Source organism: Pelophylax lessonae, assembly GCF_965119305.1.
Source record: "Pelophylax lessonae genome assembly, chromosome: 13".
NCBI lineage: Eukaryota > Metazoa > Chordata > Amphibia > Anura > Ranidae > Pelophylax > Pelophylax lessonae.
In genome coordinates, this window is record NC_138780.1 from 136830456 (window position 1) to 136846587 (window position 16132).

At 42.0% G+C, this 16132-nt stretch overlaps 1 protein-coding gene across 1 annotated transcript in view; it reads left to right on the top strand.

Annotated features, from left to right (window-relative positions):
- Positions 1-10766, top strand: part of LTK (leukocyte receptor tyrosine kinase) — a 379826-nt gene extending 369060 nt beyond the window's left edge. The window contains 2 exon segments of the mRNA XM_082274964.1: positions 8553-9641; positions 10294-10766. Coding sequence (XP_082131090.1) covers positions 8553-8939 — 387 coding nt within the window. The 3' untranslated portion in view covers positions 8940-9641; positions 10294-10766.
- The last annotated feature ends 5366 nt before the right edge of the window (positions 10767-16132 follow it).

Genomic DNA, 16132 nt, shown 5'->3' on the forward strand with positions numbered 1-16132 from the left:
TTCTTTGGTCGACCATGGCGAGGCCTGTTCTGTGTGGAACCTGTCCTGTTAAACCGCTGTATGGTCTTGGCCACCATGCTGCAGCTTAGGGTCTTGGCAATCTTCTTATAGCCTAGGCCATCTTTATGTAGAGCAACAATTCTTTTTTTCAGATCCTCGGAGAGTTCTTTGCCATGAGGTGCCATGTTGAACTTCCAGTGACCAGTATGAGAGAGTGAGAGCGATAACACAAAATTTAACATACCTGCTCCCCATTCACACCTGAGACCTTGTAACACTAACAAGTCACATGAAACCGGAGGGGGGGGAAATGGCTAATTGGGCCCAATTTGGAGATTTTCACTTAGGGGTGTACTCACTTTTGTTGCCAGCGGTTTAGACATTAATGGCTGTGTGTTGAGTTATTTTGAGGGGACAGCAAATTTACACTGTTATAGTACAGTCACTGCTTTAAGGTGTAGCAAAGTGTAATTTCTTCAGTGTTGTTGCATGAAAAGATATATAATAAAATATATACAAAAATATGAGGGGTGTACTCACTTTTGTGAGATACTGCACGTTTTTCTTAATGTGCTAGCATGTGGTGCATACTAGCACTTTGACATAAGTCTGTGGGGGGACCAGTTTGTTTGATTTTTTTAACGCAATTTACTACTACTATGTATAACTTTCAAAACAGTTATTCCATTGATTACCTCTCACAACACAGTACTCACCCTGACAATGACTTAGGCCCCTTTCACACTTGTGGGACTTCAAAGTCGCGCGATTTTGACGTGACTTTTTGCCACGATTTTGATGCAAGTTTGACTGGGCTTATAATGTCTTTTACTCAAAACGTATCAAAATCATGCCAAGAGTAGTGCAGGGACTACTTTGAAGTCGGTGCGACTTCAAGTCGCACAGATATCAATGGGGCTCATTGGAAATAATGGAGACCGACTTGTCATGCGATTTTGCAGTCCCAAATCGCATGACAAGTCGCACAAGTGTGAAAGGGGTCTAAATCTGCCTTTCTTTCATGAAGGATTATTCTATCTTTGTTCAGGCATCATACAAGATCATCATCTTCTTCCCAGGCTAGGATGTTGGCTTGGTGATTAAACATTCATGTAAATCCTGGTGCCTGTACAGTTCTTGGCTGTATTCACAAATGTCTGACACAGATCAGCTCCCACAGCAGCCTATTACCTTATGACTTGTTGCAGCCTGAGTAAGGACTGAAGAAGAATATACTGTAGTGAGAAAATGCTTTCTCCTGCCTGCTGCAGAGAGATGACATCATCTCAGCCTAGGCAACGTCACTAGACCAGTGATTCTCAACTCTGGTCCGCAGGGCACACTAACAGACCAGATTTTAAGTATTACCTTGGGGAGATGCAGACTAGAATACTGCAATCAGTGAGCAGCAAATTATATCACCTGTGATGTATTTTAGTTTTCTTGTAAACCTGGCCTGTTAGTGTGCCCTAAAGACCGAAGTTGAGAAACACTGCACTAGACTGAAACTCATGAACTGCGTTTTAATTATTAAATGTAGAGCATTTTGATCAACAAGTCAATGGGCTTTGTTAGCTTCAGAACTGCTTCTCTCCTCATACAAGTATATGTAAAAGCAGCATGAAGTACGTCAACTGTAAGTCAAATGCACCTACACTGAATTATGAATGATCTTAGAAGATAAAACTGATATCAATAGCAGGTGGCATTTGCCCATCGAATTCCATCAACACTGGCCTTATACTGTTTCTGTATATTTTGACATGTCAGGAATTTATTCATGCAGATTTATTAAATAGGTTCTTCCCCCAGTAAAAACAATTGTAAAAGTCAGCAGCTACACTTTCCTGTTTTGGGATCCAGCGATATCCTCACCCTTCCCACCTCTCTGCTAGTTTTCGGGTGCAGACGCTAGCATCTTAACTGTTGGCAGCTGACTGGAGTCCTTGCAGCTTTACAGCCAGCTGCTCACTGCGTATGTACGAGCCACACTGTGCCCCATGATTATTCCCGCAGTCTCCTGGGATCTGTGACTAGTCCCAAGAGGCTGTGTGGGGAAGGAGGGGGGTAGAGCCCTGGGTCCATTTGCTGTGGCGATCTGACCGGAGGTTGGAGCAGGTACCTGTCAAAATCAGGTACCCGCTCCCCCCAACCAAAAAAAAAAATTCCAAGTATTGGAGGGGGGGGGGATTTCTCCTTTTGGGTGAAGTTTCGCTTTAAGTTAATAAAAAAAGGTTACGTTTAACCTTCTTAGCGGTATTCCCGAGCGTGGCTCGGGGTTAAATTTCAGAGCCAAAAGCGGTAACCCCGAGCCACACTCGGGGTACCGCCAGAAGCATCACTGGATCCTGAAAGCAGCATTACTTACCTTGTCACCGGGATCCAGCGATGTGTCCCGGCGGTGTCTGGTGGCGGTTCTTCCTCCCGATCCTCTCCGTCTCCCGGCTTCCGTCTCCTGCAACGTGACGCTCGCAGGGGTGTGGAACAGGCGGCAAATTCAAATGTAAAACACACCAAACACACTGATACAATGCAAAATAAAATATAGTCACATTAGTTTGCCCCCCAGTGCCCTTTTCTGCAGTTTTACTGTACTTTTTATGTATATATTGTGAGGGATTAGCTCGGTGGTAGGCGTATGGGTGACCCCTTTGGGGGTGCGTTTTCACAGAGATAGCCGATTAGAGGTTGAAAAACAAGACTGATTTATTCATGCAATTTACTTAACACAATTGCAAGCATCAAAACAGCCAAAATAAAATAAAAGACAAAATAAATCCTTGCCTCTGTGGGCGGCTACCTTCTCACAGCTGGAACCTACCTAAGAAGTCTTTCCAACCTACTGTTGGGCCGACACTGCTGATCCTACAGCAGACACTCAAATGTCCATTTGTTTGCTTTTCACACAGCACAAACATTGTCCATTGAACATGTCCCTTTGTTTTCTTTCACACAGCACATGTTCATTTATAACAGGATCCTTTACTCTTCAGATTCTTCACATGGAACACAGTTCATTTAACAGGTCCCTTTACTCTTCACACTCTTCACATGGAACACTTCTCTTCACACTCTTCACATGGAACACTTTGTCTTCTCACCTTTGAGACGTCTTCACTCGTGGTTACCCTCCTTAGCTTCACATCGCTTTAGGGGGTCTTCTCCCATGCTCACCAGCTTGTCGGGAGGCACACATCCGACTGTCCCCCTCTCCCAGCCCACACGGCGACAGGCGGCAGCAGTCCTTCTCCCATGCCCACACGGCGTCGGGAGGTACACGTATGTCTGTCCTCCTCTCCCAGCCTACACGGCGACAGGAGGCAGCACTCAATAGATTTTCTCTGGACAAATTATAGAGTCCTTGATCTCCTCATTCTGAACAGCTGAATGGTTTTCAACTTCCTGCTGGCTCTCTCTGCAGCCAACACCCTATAGTATCAGTGAACTTTCAAAGCAGGTGGGAATGTGTCTCCTCTCAGTGACTACATTCCCAGATTTACCTGACTTCCTGTCACATACCCCCCCCTCTTGTTTCAACCCTAGGGTTGGGACACATATTTCCAGGCACGCATGTGTCAGGCACTGCTGACTCACTGATAAGCCTCCTATTATCCTCAAGCTTCCGGATGAAACTGTTTTGTCATCTTCATTGACAGATTTCTCATAAATGCCACACAGTTTGTCTCTCATCTCATATACACATTCTTCAACTGCATTTTTGGCATCATTTTGCTCCTTCTCGTTTCTGTCATCTTCATTGACAGCTTTCTCATAAATGTCAGACAGCTTGTCTCTCATAACCGTCTGTCCAATCCACCATGGAGGACCGTGATCCATAGGCAACTCAATTGGGCTAGTCTTAATGTCTTCAACATTCTTAAGACGCCTCTCTCTGCAATCCATAAATGTTTTCCACAAAACTTTGAGAACCTTTGCTTCACTAAGCTTTGTTCCAAGTAGGGACTCTTGACATCCCTCTGTGACTTGAGTTGCCTCTCCATACATCTGTACACAATCATTGACTTTTTGTTGTAAAAGGGAATGATCTTCCTTCTTGAGCTTTGCTTGCTCTAAGATGCTGTGCAGAGGATTTTCCAATTGAGACAACAGGCTGTCACACATTTCTTCAAAGTGACCCCTGTTCCTTTTCCCAGAGATATCAATATCATTCACCAAACATTTCATATTCATAGGCAGATCGGAAGCATTTGCACTCATCAACTTCTTAAACTTTTCGCCCTCCTGAGCGAGTCGCAGTAAAGGCCTACTATTTGATTTGATATTCAGTTTATATTTCTTGCCAAACTCTTCACAGAAGTAGTCAACCAGAACATCATCAACTTTCCTTACACCAACATAGGGGTTAAAGGCAACAACACAGTTGAACCCAGCGATCTGGGTGGTATCCATTATAGACCTCCTCTCTGCATCAGTGAAGAAGCATGGAACTGCAACACATTCTTTTACAGGTTTCTTCAATGCACTTTCTGCTGAACTATTTGACCGCTCAAGGTCACCTAGTTCTTTTTCTCTATCTGAATTCCACATGGAATGCATCTCAAGATCACGATCAAACTTCTGCCACCCGTCTTTCACCAGTTCCATTTTGGAAACACTCCCTGAAAGGCACTTATTCATTTGCTTCACGTTTTCACCAACAGCCTTAGTTTTCCCCACTAGGTTTTCAGCCTGAACTGAGAAATCATCACATTTCTTACTCAGCTCCTTTGTTTGCTGAAGCTCTAATGATACATTTTCCAATGCTTGAAGTTTTTGAAGGAACGGTTTATTCCAAAGGGGTGATTCAAGCCACATGTCATCACATTTCTGAGGCTCACTCAGGACAGACCCCAAAACACTGATCCTTTTAAAAACTGCATCAGGCACACTATCCCCTCTTTGGGACAGATCCTCTGTTGCCTGGAATTCCTCTTCCAGTTCCTGCAACGGAATCTTCATCTCTTCTACTTGCTGTTCTAAGGCTCGCTTAGACTTTTCTAGCTCCTGAACTCTTTTCACAACATCATCCTTGGAGCTGACCAATTCTTCCATTTCTGTACGCAGCTGTTTGTTAACACTTTCTAGTTCAGCCTTACACTCTAGAGCTTCCTCCAAAGAGCGAGCCAAGAACAGGGCTTTGCTCTCGTTATCACGCACCTCCGTTTCTGCACGGGCGCGTTCTTCTGCATATTTTGCAGACACAGTCTTCTCTTCACCAAGCATCTGATCAAACTTCTTTTTCACATCTTCAACACACTGTAATGAACCAACGCTTTCTTCCATGCGTTTTTTCATATCCGCTATCTGAGCTTGCAATGTTGCGACTTGCTCTGATAGGTTTTTCTTTGCTTCCGCCTCCTTTTTTAATTGTTCCAGGAAGCCATTTTTCTCATCTTCCATTTGTTTGAGCTTTGTGCTAAAACTCAGCCTTTGACACCTCTCTTCCTGTAAGAGTTCCTGCGTGTCTTGCAGCTGCGATTCCAAGATAGAAAAATCTTCCGCAATTTCTCTAGATTTGCTGTCTGCTTGAGAAAGCTGATTTGTAACATTGTCCAACTCAACCTGCAGTCGGTTTGCCTTCTCTGACAGCTTAGCACACAATCGGTCACCTTCTGACACCTTGACTTGCGATTCCAGAAGCTGTGCCTCTACTTTTTCCCTCTTATGTTCACAATCTTCTTTTCCCTGCATAAGAGCCTTCACCTCATTGGCTAGCATCTGGGAATAAGAATGTAATTCTGCCACACAGGCTTCTTTCTCCTTTAACTGCTGCTGGACACGTTGGGCTTCCCCTTTCCAACTTTCACAGTCCGCACGCCATTCATTTACCACATTGCTTAAAGTAGTGAGCTCATACACAGTACTCAGTAATTTAGCCTCTCTTTCACTTTTCTCTTTGTCGTTGAGAGACAATGTCGCTTTCAGAGCAACATTCTGTTCCTGCGACTCCTGCAGGTCTATTTTTGTAACTTCCAAACACTGAAGACTTTTTTCCAGCTGATTACGCAACTCCAACATATCAGCTATACTTTGCTTCTGCAAAGTCTGAATTTCACTTTCCTTTTCCATGAGGATGGTATCTTTCTCCATTATAGTCTCTCTGCGTTTTTGCAACTCGACCAAAAGAAGAGCAGTGGATTCTTCCCACTGTGACACATGAGACTTGAGTAGTTCATTCATTTCCTGCAAGTTTCTATGCTCCATTTTAAGCAATTCCAAGGCTTGTTCCTTTTCTTCCATTTTCCGTTGCAAGGCATCCAACTCAGCCCTGCACACATACTCGGTTTCTTCCAAACCGATGGCCTCCATTGGCTGCTGGCGTCTCTGTTTCCAGCCTGCCATGCTCTCTTGGTGAGCCTTTTGCTGAGCTGCAAAGCTCCGCTGAAAATCCGCATTTGCCTGCTGTTGAGCTGCATTTGCTTGCTGTTGAGCTGCATTTGATATAATCAGATGTTTCAACATCTCCTCCATTTTGAGTTTACTTTTCATCTGAGCACACTGCGTCTCCATAGCAGTTTCATCAGTGTTGCTAGGGACAACAACCTTCCTCTTTAGTAGACTCTCTTTAGGCATGGATGGGGCTGGTTCAGACGGCAACATCCCCTCCATCCAAAGAATCCGGTCTCTCATTTCATCTATCTTTGCATTTTTCAGGCGTTTGGACCGCCCCATCTTCAATAACTCCACAAACAAATTTTTCACAGTCCAGCAAACAATTTTCAGACCACTGTCTCTTCAACACATGTAGTTTTTCTCTCTCTTGCAGGATCTCTTTTCCTGCGCACACAGTTTGTGCAGTCACTTGCACCAGACACAACAAAGTTCATCAAAAAATTTTGAGACCGCTGTCTCTTTAAAACACTTTTTTTTTTTTTTCTGTCAGGATCTTCTCTCCTGCACACATAGATTGTGCAATCTCATGCACCAGATAAAGTTCATCAAACATTTGCACTTCCTTGCAGGGATCTCTGCTTATGCCCACTGCATACCTCCACCATATGTGAGGGATTAGCTCGGTGGTAGGCGTATGGGTGACCCCTTTGGGGGTGCGTTTTCACAGAGATAGCCGATTAGAGGTTGAAAAACAAGACTGATTTATTCATGCAATTTACTTAACACAATTGCAAGCATCAAAACAGCCAAAATAAAATAAAAGACAAAATAAATCCTTGCCTCTGTGGGCGGCTACCTTCTCACAGCTGGAACCTACCTAAGAAGTCTTTCCAACCTACTGTTGGGCCGACACTGCTGATCCTACAGCAGACACTCAAATGTCCATTTGTTTGCTTTTCACACAGCACAAACATTGTCCATTGAACATGTCCCTTTGTTTTCTTTCACACAGCACATGTTCATTTATAACAGGATCCTTTACTCTTCAGATTCTTCACATGGAACACAGTTCATTTAACAGGTCCCTTTACTCTTCACACTCTTCACATGGAACACTTCTCTTCACACTCTTCACATGGAACACTTTGTCTTCTCACCTTTGAGACGTCTTCACTCGTGGTTACCCTCCTTAGCTTCACATCGCTTTAGGGGGTCTTCTCCCATGCTCACCAGCTTGTCGGGAGGCACACATCCGACTGTCCCCCTCTCCCAGCCCACACGGCGACAGGCGGCAGCAGTCCTTCTCCCATGCCCACACGGCGTCGGGAGGTACACGTATGTCTGTCCTCCTCTCCCAGCCTACACGGCGACAGGAGGCAGCACTCAATAGATTTTCTCTGGACAAATTATAGAGTCCTTGATCTCCTCATTCTGAACAGCTGAATGGTTTTCAACTTCCTGCTGGCTCTCTCTGCAGCCAACACCCTATAGTATCAGTGAACTTTCAAAGCAGGTGGGAATGTGTCTCCTCTCAGTGACTACATTCCCAGATTTATCTGACTTCCTGTCACAATATATATATATATATATATATATATATATATATATATATATATATATATATACGTATATATATATATATATATACACATGTATATATATATATACGTATATATACTGTATATACATATACATATATATAGATATATATATATATATATATATACATATATATATATATATATATATCTATATATATATATACACAGTATATATATATATATATATATATATATATATATATATACATACATACTTTAACTTATTTATAGTTTTTTATTATATTATAATTTATGATTTTGTGTTTCAAACTTTATCATACCCGAGATGTTATAAAGAAGAACGCACAGTAAAAAAAAATCATATGTAAATAGTTGGTTTGGGCTGCTCATCCTTAAGAATTACATGCAAAATAATGGTACCGCTTTCAGCACCTAAAATCCGAAAGAATCATACCGCCAGGGAGGTTAAGGTCTCCCAGTGTGATGACAGCCACAAACTGCTCTATATTGTTTGTCTCCGATTCTTATTATCTGTCTGGAGTTTTACCATATATACTCAAAAATGTTATTAGTAACTTAGCTACTCGATACATGCATCACCCAAACTATACATTTCTGTAGAGAGTAAAACGTTTCTTGTGTTATCATGTCTTTCAGGATCCTGATGTCATCAATACTGATCTCCCTGTAGAAAGCTGCCCAGCCCTAGAAGATGAAGGCAGTACAATAATGCGGCCAACCAGCTGTAATGGAATGACACCTCTTTTGGGCAACCCTGCGCTCCCAGTTATGCTGGACACACAGACCATGGAGCATAAGCTAGGTGATTTCCCTGAGGAGTTACGAGTTGAAAATCTAGTGAGCTGGAACCTCCGAGCTCCCAGTCTACAATGTGTTGGTGAACCCTCAGACAGTTCATGGGCCCAATCAAACCCAAACTCCACATCAGAGACAAAACCCCAAATGCCCCACAAACTAAAGAACAAATCCAAAAATCTCTGGAACCCAACATATGGGTCTTGGGTAATGGAAAGCACCTGCTGACCTACTTAAGCATCCTAGTTTCCAGCTAGGATTAGAAGACTCAGGTTTATACCTTGGAACTATGGGACCTGTCTCTACCACAAGCCAGATGTTTCAGCATTTCCAAAGAAAACTCACTACACCCTCTGATCACCTTCACTTGTTTCAAGTTGGATTGCAGGCAAAAAAAAACTTGATATCCCCAGTAAACACTGTGAAATATATTTCTAAGTGAACCTTTAAAGACTGCGGCTTATGGCAGCCTACTGGCATTGACCTCACTTCCTAGCAAAGTAATATATTTTTTATATGTCTCCTGAGTTTGCTTTATGAATGGCAATAAGGTATGAAAATATAGAATGTCTGCTTTAGTTATACACGCCTCAATTTATAAGTACGATTTTCACTGCAATCTGATATCCATAAAAAATAAGCCATAGAACTCTATACTAAAAACAGGTTGTTTTGTTGAAATATCTGGTTAATGTTAAGCTTTGTAACTGAAAAAACAAAGGGACAAAATATACTCATATTCCACTGGAATTATCTGCGGTTAATGTAACTGCCATGGTTATAAAGCTATGATGAGAATACAGCATTGGCAACTGTTGGATTTTGGTTGAAGTGTCTCAGAAAATAAAGCCAATGTCCAGTATGTCCCATTGGAATAGGTGCAGCTGGATGAATCTACCATTCATGGTAACATGCATCAGAAGCCTAAAGGTATTGATGGCATACTGTATGTGATGGATGAATCTACCATTCATGGTAACATGCATCAGAAGCCTGAAGGTATTGATAGCATACTGTATGTCAGGCATCACTAAATGGTGGACCGTGGTCCGGGTCCGGACCCAGCTAATGTCTCATCCGGACCCCTGCAGTCCCACCCTTTAGATTTGTTCTGCCCACAGCCATCACCATGGCCATTCTCAAGAGCCAACAGCTGGAGGCAGGACAGCTATGGACAGAGTGCGGGGGCTTCCCAAGTTATCAAGCAGGTGATTGGTTGCGAGGATACAGGGCGGTCATCGCACAAACATGCAATTTGGACCTCTGCTGGAAGAATATTTTACTGACTGGACCTTTGTCAATTTTAATTCAATACCCCTGCTGTATGCGATGGATGAATCTACCATTCATGGTAACATGCATCGGAAGCCTGCAGGTATTGATGGCATACTGTATGTGATGGATGAATCTACCATTCATGGTAACATGCATCGGAAGCCTGCAGGTATTGATAGCATACTGTATGTGATGGATGAATCTACCATTCATGGTAACATGCATCGGAAGCCTGCAGGTATTGATGGCATACTGTATGTGATGGATGAATCTACCATTCATGGTAACATGCATCGGAAGCCTGCAGGTATTGATAGCATACTGTATGTGATGCACTTCTATTGTTCTCTGCACAGCTGTCCTCTGCACAGAAGTAGAAGAACTGTTTATCCTTATAGGAAGCATGGAATCTCTGGAGCAAATGCAAGTCCTGAATAAGGGCTTCCATTAAGCAGCATTATTACTGTCAATTTGCTGCCAACTGCGGAGTCAACATTCTATTTTTTATAACAAAGACACTTCCATTATCTCCCTTCTGCTTGTAGACCCAACCCATCACTGCCAAACTAGCTGGAAGGGACTATACTTCATAGTGGAGCAGCCATGTACTTCTAAGGTTCGGTGAACTTGATGAATTGGACATTCACTTAAGTTTTAAGCTATGATCTCTCTGCATAGATGTCAATATTTTTATTTCTCCTTTTGTTGATGAGTAGCAGTTAAAGAGGACCTGTTGACTGTCATTTTGAAGGTAGCCATTTTGAGCTCAAGACATGTATTCAGTTTTTAAAGCCTGATTAAACATTCAGTTTAACCATTTCAGCTCTGGAAGGTTTTAACCCCTTCATGATCAGGCCATTTTTTTTGTGGCACTGTTCTACTTTACCTGACATATGCACGGTCATGCAATGCTGTACCCAAACAAAATGTATATATTTTTTTTTTTTTTTACACAAATAGAGCTTTCTTTTTGGTGGTATTTGATCACCTCTGGGTTTTTTATTTTTTAATATATAAACAAAAATAGACCAACAATTTTGAAAAATAAACAATATTTTTTACTTTCTCCTGTAAAACATATCCCATAAAAAAAAAAAAATCAAATCTCTTAACAAATGTTGGCCAAACATCTTTGGTAAAAATAAATCTTAATAAGTGTATATTGATTGGTTTTGCGTGAACGTTATAGTGTCCACAAACTATGGGATATATACTGGAATTTATATTTATTTTTTTATACAAGTAATGGGAACGATCAGTGACTTATAACGGGGGTTGTGATAGTGCGGGGGAAAATCTGACACTAACTGATGCTGGGGGATCTAACTGCCACTGGCATCACCAGTGTCATTATTACAGTGATCAGTGCTAATAATATGCACTGTCACTGTACTAAGGACACTGGGCAGGAAGGTGTTAACATCTAGGGCAATCAAGAGGTTAAATATGTGCCTAACAAATGTTTGTGTGTACCGTGTGCTACTTTTTACTAGGGATCTAGTTGTTTTTATGCACTATTTAGCAGATCCCCTATTACTGAGCATCGCTCTGTGTTGTTTACACTCACAGAGCTGTGTTCGGGGAAAATCAGGGCCAATCACTGGGTGCCAGCAGTCAATCATTGGCCCGGACCCAGTGATCTGCATGTGCTGTGCTGTAGCATATCACAGCCGGGTCGGCGGGCACGTGAGTGCCCCCTACCCAAAAAAAAACAGAATCACGTATATATACGTAATTCTGCGCAGCCACCCCGCACTGTAGCATTAAAGCTATAGTGTACTGTACAGTAGGGAAAGGGGTTAAATAAGCTAAAGACATTCCAGGTGCATTAAACAAAAAAGTGTTCAATGTTTTACAGTTTCTTTTCTTTCAGAAGCAGCTACAACCTGGTTAGAAAAGCCTGTCCCCTGCCAGCACCTGCAGAGTGGTAATGTTGCTCTCTGTTGGGAAGCAGTGGTCTCATTGCAGAGATCTGACACGCTCCCTACTGAGTCAGACCTATAGCTTTAAAAACATCAAAGCTCCTGCTTCCTGCTGATAGGAACTGTCTGGGCCTGACTCAGTAAGGGGGAAGTTGGACCTCTTCTGCCTCCAGCCTACTCTACAATAAGTTGGCTGGAGGCAGACCTTTCTATTCAGGCTGTGGCTTATTTTGAAAGAAAACGCACTGTAAGACTTTTCACATCTTTTGTTTTGTTAGACCTGGAATGTATTTAAGCTAACTTAAAGTGATAGTTTGGTTGGGCTTTAAAACCAAGTGCAGACCTATCAACTTTATGATCACTAAAATGTTAAAGCCAATGACATGTCTTTGCCAAATTCTTAGCCAGATTTCCATTGTTTCAAGTGCATAAATACAGAATACTTTATTAATACCAAAGGAAAATTGGGAAATTGTTATAGGCATATAGGTGTTGATTTACTAAAGGCAAATAGACTGTGCACTTTGCAAAGTGCAGTTGCCCACTGCAAGATACTCCAGAGCTTAGTAAATAGGTAAGGCTTTACTTTGCAAAGAATACCCAAACACGTGCAAGGAAAAAAAAACAGCATTTTTGCTTGCACATGATTGAATGATGGAAGTCAGCAGAGTTGTTGCTTATTTACTAAGCTCTGGAGCAACTGTACTTGCACTGCCTTTTTCCCTTTAGTAAATCAACCTCAAAAAATCCATACTTTGTTGTGCATAAGGCATGTGATGTATTTACAGACACCTACAATGATTAACAGATAAAAGGAATAATATATAATACATTTCAATTAAACACATTGCTTGGTTTAAACAGAATGGTTATGTTGCTGACACCAAGCAACTTTTATCATGTTTGACATTGTTAAATAAACAATTATTATTTTTAATAATAATTAAGTTAATTTATAAATTTGATTTACAATTATATTTGAAAATTCAATTTTAAAATAAAACATTTGCATTTCAAAAGAAACTCTAACAAGAACAATAATACTACCAAAAAGGGGTTCAACATTTTTGTAGTTAAAATGTATGTAAAGACATTTTTTTTAACTTTAGATAGAAAAGGAAGGGGTTAAAACCCTTATCAGATTTATTTTTTTTGCTGCACGTGCAAGGGAGATTTCCCTTTAATATTTGTCCTGAACACGTAACAGGAAATAAAAGAAAACCTCTGCAAAGTGAATATAATTCCCAAAGGTGTCATAGGTATCCCAGTTAAAGAATTCATATTTTGCTCTAGCATTTTTTTATACTCTAAAATGTTGTATTCCCCATCACTTTCTGTCTCAGTGACAGTGGTCACCAGGACAAACAAAGGGGTGAATTCCTCCAACATGAACATGGGCAGCAAAAAAAACTGATGGAGAGTCTAACCCTTTTCACTCGATCCAAAGAAAAAAGGTACAGTTGTGGAAAATAAAAAGGAGATAGGGGAATTCGGGTCTGGAAGTCGACAATCCCTTCACAGTTGTAACATCTAGGAGTTATGCTGAAATCTCCGAATACTCATGAAAGAAGGTCTATATGTACCTTTTGCAGCAACCAATCAAACTGGAGGTAAATTACTGGAATAAAGAAATTGTAGTAAACTCTTAGGTTGTAATAGCTCAAAATGGCTGCCAGCACTGTGGGTAGCCAACAGGTCCTCTTAAATGGATAGGGCAATGAAGCTAAATAAAATGTAGCCTTGCAATGGCTGCTGTTATTAATAGATGGAGCTATTGTGGTTATATAAATAAAGACATTTTCTTTATACACAAATTGCTATCTTTTTTTTTGTCCAGATTTGTCTTGATAAAGATCATTGGTTGAAATTATATTTTCCATCTTATTAATCAGTTGTAGTAAACTTTAGGTAAACCTGTGCGTTGCTAATGCAAATAATGATATATCCAAATATGGAATGTGACTTCATCTGGCAAAAACCTGGACATACAATCTTTATCCAAAGTGGTATTTACATAATTTAATCCACCACTTTTAGGAAGCCTTCTAATAAAACAGCAGTAAAGAAAAATTATTTAGTAAAATTCACAAGCAGGAAGCACAGCATGCATGTGGCAGAAGGCCTTGTTATATGCTCAAGGATTGGCAGCTGAGGCAGACTCAGTATTCATACAAATATCTGTGCGCAGAAATGTAACTTCTATAGTCTATTTGAATGAGGATTTTTTTTCTATCTTAAAGTCCAACTCCCGGAAATCTGAAAATCCTCCCTCTTCAGTAGGGCATTGCAAGGGTAAACTTCTTGTTCATTCTAGAGGTGTTTAAAAGCTCTTTTACTTACTTAATCCTCACCTAGGTGGCAATCCCCCATGATAGCCTGGTCTCTTCCCATCATGGCTCACAAGAAACTTCAAGGGGTCACCATAATGGTGAAACCCCACAAGGACTCAGTGGCACCAGGGAAGTGGCTGGTCACTCCCACGTTATCCAAGGTCCACAAAAGGAAGGTCCTGGTGCAGCTCATCAACCTGGGGATGACCCCAATCCCACTTGCCACCCTAGCCAACCATGCCCCTGACTTAATAAGGCACGGGCGCGTAAAATGTGTAGTCATAGTGAAAGAACCTTCACCATTCAGCTTGCGGTCCACGGCTCCACCATCCCCAGAGGTTTACACCGGTTCTCCATTCTGGCGCAGCTCTGTTATGTCACCGGTGGCTGCCTCCCTTGCTCTAAACTTCTCTATGGAGTAAAAACTGCAGGTTCCTCCATCTTCACCTCAACATTGGTGCCGCGAGTGGCACCTGTGATAGCAGCCCAGCCATTCTACATGCTCTCTGTGTGTGCCCGGGTAACCACATGTTCTGTGATTAGCCCATGGCTTAGGTTGGTTGTTTTTAACCATGCCACTCTAGCAGACCTGTACATAGTGTCCCGTCACTGTATCTCGGAGGCTCAGCCCAGGGTAGAAGCCATATATGCCTCTCTACAAGCAGCCATGGCCTTGTTGAATAAGTTACAACCCAAAGATGAATACTTGCAATGTGACCTCACTAATGATATTGTCGTTCGTCGCACTTCACAATCCAACCATGGGCAGCTTTCTGCAAAGTACTCTGATGACGTTGTTTGAATTTTCTCCTGTTGTGGCTTAACTATGTTCTTTGCAGTTCTCATTTTCTTTACTGTGTTGTGATGCCGACAACAGCATCTGTCAAAGAGGGGGGGAGCATAGGCAGGTGCATTCTACTTTCTCCACTGCAGGTGGCACCTAACCGCAGCAGCATTGCAGAGGGAGAGAAAAATATGGTTCCTTTATGCTTTCCTGGGTCACTGGGAACCTTATAGGTTAAAGAAAGCCAGCAACTTGATCTTCCACAATTAATGAGTTTACTGATCCAGGTGTAGTACAAAATAATACCCGGCTACTGGGGTCACTGGGGAAGCTATTTGGTTGGATGCTACTGCCCCATGTGATTTTGGTGACCATCCTGGGTCAGGCAGAGTCTGTGTAGGACCCTGGCCCACAGCCTGGCACACATTTCATATATGGAAAGTGTTGGGGCAGGTCACCTGTCTGTCAGAGACAGTATTAGCAGTAGGCAGAGGTTCCAGGCAAGTAGGCAAAGAGCAGGCACATTCTATACTTCCATGAAACCTCCCCGTTTGGCCATAGATCAAACAGGCTGCATTCCATCCCTCAAGACAGACGCCTTTGGTCCGAAATCTGCTACTACACTGTTAGCTGCAAAATACTGTAAGTGCGCCTGGTCGGGGTGACTGGTCACCGGGGAGTTGCACTGGTTTGAACTACATTTACAATACAATTCTGTTACTTAGAGTGTTTTCTGCTGCTGCACCACCCTGCACAGTGCCACAAGCCAATTCCTGAAGTTTCTTTTCAACGCCTCAATTTACCGACATGTACAGTATGCTTAAGAAAAGCTGCGATATTCAAATTGAGACTGGGAGAGGGAAATGTATCCAACTTCTTTTCTCCAGATCGATTTGGTCGATCAAGTTTACTGGATCATTATTGTCTAGTATTTCCACTAGACCTTTTATGGCTCTAAATTCCCGAGTTGTATGCCAGGACCAATAATTGCTGTGATTTTTGGTTTGTTTTGCATAGGCCCATCTATCATGGACTGCCCTTTCTATTGCCGCATGGCTTCCAAAATGGTGTCCCAATAAGTATCCACCCTCCACCTGTGCCCATATGGAA